The sequence below is a fragment of the Chenopodium quinoa genome, unplaced genomic scaffold (assembly GCF_001683475.1).
Source record: "Chenopodium quinoa cultivar QQ74 unplaced genomic scaffold, ASM168347v1, whole genome shotgun sequence".
NCBI classification, from domain to species: Eukaryota; Viridiplantae; Streptophyta; class Magnoliopsida; order Caryophyllales; family Amaranthaceae; genus Chenopodium; species Chenopodium quinoa.
In genome coordinates this window covers 429,354-434,783 of record NW_018744647.1, presented here as the reverse complement: position 1 = coordinate 434,783, position 5,430 = coordinate 429,354, and the positions used below count along the sequence as shown (strand labels likewise).

Here is a 5,430-nt window from a genome sequence, read left to right as displayed (position 1 = left end):
TGGATGTGTTTTGGTTGGAATAGAAATTTATTTTGCTTTATGTCCAATGTAGGACTATTGGATGGTGTGAACTCATGTGTTGGATAATTTTAGTTTTCGTTTTAAAAAAAATGATTCTTATTGAATTACAATGGCTTTATTAGAAATATGTATGTTTAAGAGGTTATTATAATCTTTTGAACAATAATTTGTATTATGGTTCTATAAATTATTTTGTAAATAATTTTGTTTTTTCATGAAGGGTTACTTGTGGTTGTTTTTTTTTTAATATTTTTATATTTTGATTTTTGTTATCAAACTCCCATCTTTGTTAAGTATACAAATCATATTGCTTCTATTATTTTATTAATGTTACATCAATTTACTTTAAAATGGTATAAATATAATTTTTTAGTGTAAGTTATAAATAATTTAATCAATATTTTAAATTATAAATAATAAGTATCTTAGAAAAAATGTTGTAAAAATTATAATTATTTATCAAGTTAGAAGCATGTGACATAACATATGTTTAAATCTCTTAATAAAGAATGTGAAATCAGCTTTCCTGTTGAAGTCATTATAAGGACCTTTGGATATCATTTCGATTCTAATTGTATTGTATGCCATTATTGTAATGAATACAAGTTTAGTGTGAATGATTTATGTGATTTGTTTTTCATAGTGTTGTAGAATTTGTCACCATGAAAAGGAAAGAGCGTTGGTGGATGTACGATAGATACGATGGCGGTATTGCTCGTAGACTTAGGCCAGAGTTTGTGGATGGTATTGAACAATTCATACGGTTTTGTGAAGCTCATCCTGAGAGCCCGGGTATAGATGAAGTAAGATGCCCTTGTCTGTTATGTAAGAATAGACGTCTTTATGATGCCAACACAGTAAAACTCCATTTGTACAAAAAGGGGTTTATACCTGATTACTATGATTGGGTTTTTCATGGTGAAGGGTTCCCTACATCAAGTGTACAACAACCAAATACTTACCGTGAAATGGTTCTAGATGCTCTTGGGAGTAATCATGAACCACCAGGTGACGATAGTACTAACGGTTCAGACGAAGAGCCAAATGCTCAAGCAAAAGCATTTCAAGAGCTTTTAAAGGCTGTCGAGCAACCTTTATACGAAGGTAGCTCCATGTCTGTGCTAGAAATGGCATCTCGAATTGTATCTTTGAAGTCGGAATACAATTTTCCCCATAGGTGCATTGATGGGTTTGCTTTATTACTGAACGAAGCGATTCCCGACAACAATAAGATAGGGAAAACATTCTATGATACAAAGAAGATTCTTAACGGTCTTGAGCTTCCGCACAAGAAGATCCATGCATGCCCAAAGGGTTGTATGTTATTTTGGAAAGCTGATGCTGAGTTGGATAAGTGTAGAGTGTGCGAAAGGGATAGATACAAGAGGACTTCAAAGGGGTCATTGGTTCCAATAAAAGAACTCATCTATTTTCCAATCACTCCAAGGCTACAACGGTTGTTTGCAACAAAGAACGCTGTGGAGGAAATGACTTGGCATTCCAAAAATCCAACAGTCCAAGGCACAATGGCGCATCCTAGTGATAGTGAAGCTTGGAAGCACTTGGATAGACCCTTCCCCGATTTCGCATCTGAACCTAGAAATGTGAGACTTGGTATGTGTACCGATGGGTTTGATCCTAATGGCAAGTTTGGGGGTCAATATTCATGTTGGCCAGTCATTCTGACCCCTTATAACTTGCCTCCTTCGATGTGCATGAAAAAACCATTTATGTTCCTTTCTTTGCTCGTTCCTAGTCCTAAAAATCCGAAGGGGAACTTGGATGTGTATATGCAACCGTTAATTGAAGAACTGAAAGAACTGTGGGATGTTAGTGCAACAACTTACGACATCTCGCAAAGAAAAAACTTCAATTTGCGTGCAGCAATCTTGTGGACTATAAGTGATTTCCCAGCATATGGTATGCTTTCTGGATGGGCAACAGCTGGTAAAAAAGCATGTCCATATTGATTGGACAAATCAAAAGCTTTTTGGCTTGAACATGGTGGTAAAATGTCTTGGTTTGATTGTCACCGACAATTTCTTCCTCCCGAACATCCTTTTCGAAACAACAAAATTGCTTTTTGTAAGAACAAGGTTGAAAAGGGGACACCACCTCACATAATGTCCGGCGATGAGCTATGGCAACAAGTTCAACACTTTGCTAAGGCAACAGATGGACCAGAAGCACTTGCAAGCTTGAACAAGAAGAAACTAGGTTGGTTTAAGCAAAGCGTTCTTTGGGAGCTACCGTACTAGAAGACTCTTCTCCTCCGCCACAACCTCGATGTGATGCATATTGAAAAGAATTCACACAGTGATGGATGTGAAAAACATACTTCAGACACAGTTGCATCTAGAAATGACATTGCCAAATATTGCAAACGACCACAACTACATGTGACGGAGGATGCGAGAGGCAAAGATACTTTGCCGAAAGCCCCATTCTCACTCGACAAGGCTCAAAATAAAGTGTTATGCGAGTGGGTAAGGAACTTGAAATTTCCCGATGGTTATGCTTCTAATTTGAGTAGATGTGTAGATTTACAATCATGTAAGCTTCATGGTTTAAAGAGCAATGACTGTCATGTCTTCATGGAGAGATTGTTGCCAGTTGCTTTGAAGGAATTGCTCCCGGTCCATGTTTGGAAATCTATTACTGAGATTAGTCTTTTCTTCCGTGATCTTTGTTGTTCCACCATCAAATTCAGTGATGTGGAAAGATTGGAACAAAACATTGCAGAAATTCTTTGTAAGCTCGAGAAGATATTTCCACCAGCGTTCTTCAACTCTATGGAACACTTACCAGTTCACTTGCCTTATGAAGCTAGGTTATGTGGTCCTGTCCAATATCGTTGGATGTATCCGTTTGAGAGGTTTAAGATCCTACAAAATCATAGTTGCCATTTTCGTTTATACACCTATAGTTGTTTGCATAGCATATAACTTATTCAATATTTTTTATTATAGGTTCCTTAATCATTTGAAACGTAAAATTGGCAATAAGGCTCATGTAGAAGGTTCAATATGCAATACTTATCTAACGGAAGAGATAGGTTACTTTTTCTCTAACTACTTCCAACAAGGAGTGGATACCAAAACACGAGACTTAGGTCGAAATGTTCATGATGATGTTGAAAGCACTTTGGATGATAGTGTTCCAGAACTGTTTAGGGTTGATCATGGACATGCTTCTACTGGTGGAGTTCGTTGCTATTTGGAATGAAAAATAACTACAACGTGCTCATTTATATGTTTTTGGAAATAGCGGTATTCTGGAACCATATGAGAGGTATTAAATTTGTAAATTATCACAGTCACCAAGATTTCATTGAATTGTGCATCGTATCCAATGTCAACCACCTTCATTAATACTCTTTCTCTAGTTATATGGAAGGGGGTTTGAGGACCACATTGTTCAAATGCAACCCACTATTCGCAAAGAAGATGTGTGGATTAAACATGAAGCTGAATTCCTCGAGTGGTTTAGGTTGAAAGTGAGTATGATACGCATTTGACATCAACACGTTTTCTTACTTTGTTTCTATAACTTCACGACTAATATCAACTTATTTATATAATTATGCCATATGAGCAGGTGATTCAAGAAAATCCAAATGATGAAATATTGTTTGCTTTGGCTATGAGCCCATCTAAGCGAGTGCGTACTTGGAGCCAATTCTATGTGAATGGATACAAATTCCAAACTTATGTCCATGGAAACCATAAGTCAACAATGAATTATGGAGTAAGCGTATCCAATGAAGATGGTGGTGATTATTTTGGTTTTCTAGAGGATATCATCGAGTTGGAGTTCACTGGTGCCCTACGGACTTATAAGACTGTTCTTTTCAAGTGCAGCTGGATGGATTCCACTAGGGGTATGAACATTGATCAATATAAGCTTGTAGAATTCAATCATACCAAAAAATACCCCAAGTACGATCCATTTGTGCTTTCTTACCAAGCAAACTAAGTCTACTATGCACCTTACCCAAGTCTGAAAAGAGACAAGGCTCAATGGTGGGAAGTGTTCAAGACAAAGGCGAGGTCTATTTTTGATGCACCAGTTGACAAAAACTTTCTACAAGAAACTAGTGCTGACATTCCAACTCTTTGTGCTCCGGATGACATTCCGGACTATGAAGGTGATGAAGAAGGTTTTGGAGATTCGGATATTGAAAATGAAGTGTTGCCCGATGCCCCTCTAGACGAGTCCAATTTCGAATCTACTGATAGTGAGGACGAGGATGAGGATGAAAGATTTTGGGATGACGATACCGATGATGATCTTAGTGCTGATGGGGAGGACGATTCAACTGAGATTTAGGAGATTGATTGTAACCTTGTTTTGACTTTTTAATTATGTAATCTTAATGGATTTCAATTTATTTTAAAAGACCATCCTAGTTTCAATGTGATATACTTGTGTAAATATGTTATTATTTATATTTTTCAAAGCTTAGGTTATGTGTGACAGTAGCTTATAGATCGTGATATAACATGGCTATATGACTTTTATCGATGTTCATAATGTTTTACTTATTGTAGGTTGTCATGGCTGGTGGTGGTCGTCGGAAGCTGGGACATGCCACCCCGAGAGAATTGTTTCCGTCGACAAGCCATGAAAATACGGAAACTTCTCAGGAAGTTACCCCATCCCCTGAGCCAGGTGTAGGTGGTTCCGGGACATCTACTCAGGTTCCTAAGACGCAAGACGGTAACTCTCCCATGGGTAAGGTTCCTACCCCCGTTGCGAGAAGGACTTTGCACCCGACGGGGTTATGGTAAGTTACTCATGGTTATCTTAATTTTCATTCCAACTTGAACAATCTTGGTTAGATTTGTATGTAATTACTTCATTTGTTTGCTTATTGGTATAAAGGTTCGATGATAACACCGTGAGCACCTCCATTACAAATATTTTTCAAGCACATTGGCGCGAACCATGGCTTAACTATGAAATGGTTGACAATGATACTAAGACCCACTGGTGGAACTCGTTTACGGTATTATAAAACCCCCAAGTTTAGTTTACTCATCTAACTTTGTTGTTTTTAGGTTACTTATTACAAAAAATTATTATACAATTTTTTTTCTTGTTTGCAGAAACAATACCTTCGGAATGCTGATCTTGATGCCCTCGTGAAGAAGGAGTATGAAAAGAAGGCACATAAGAGGCTGAAAGAGATTACATACAATGTTTCGGTCCGAAACAAGTCAGTTCCCAGATGGATGGGAGAGTCTATGTTTGAGCGAATTATGGCGAAAAGAAAGGATCCGGTATTTCTGGAGAGGTCAGAAAAAGCGAAGAAGAACAGGAGGGGCGGCTCCCTGTCTAATCCAATTGAGCCGTCACACTTCCAAGGTTCTATCTCCGCATCAAAGCATGCAAAAAAATGGTAATACT

At 37.7% G+C, this 5,430-nt stretch overlaps 1 protein-coding gene across 1 annotated transcript; it reads left to right on the top strand.

Moving 5' to 3' along the window:
• The first annotated feature begins 4,577 nt into the window (after nucleotides 1-4,577).
• LOC110701673 lies at nucleotides 4,578-5,071 on the top strand. The gene is made up of 2 exons (XM_021879287.1): nucleotides 4,578-4,807; nucleotides 4,906-5,071. Exons 1-2 carry the CDS (start codon nucleotides 4,578-4,580, stop codon nucleotides 5,036-5,038), a joined length of 363 nt encoding a protein of 120 aa, XP_021734979.1. The 3' UTR covers nucleotides 5,039-5,071.
• Nucleotides 5,072-5,430: the final 359 nt, after the last annotated feature.

Bases quoted from the DNA above. Each gene is read 5' to 3' on its own strand.
- LOC110701673 (XM_021879287.1), top strand. From the start codon at position 4,578: ATGGCTGGTGGTGGTCGTCGGAAGCTGGGACATGCCACCCCGAGAGAA. The intron at 4,808-4,905 runs GTAAGTTACTCA...ATTGGTATAAAG, and splicing joins TTGCACCCGACGGGGTTATG to GTTCGATGATAACACCGTGA.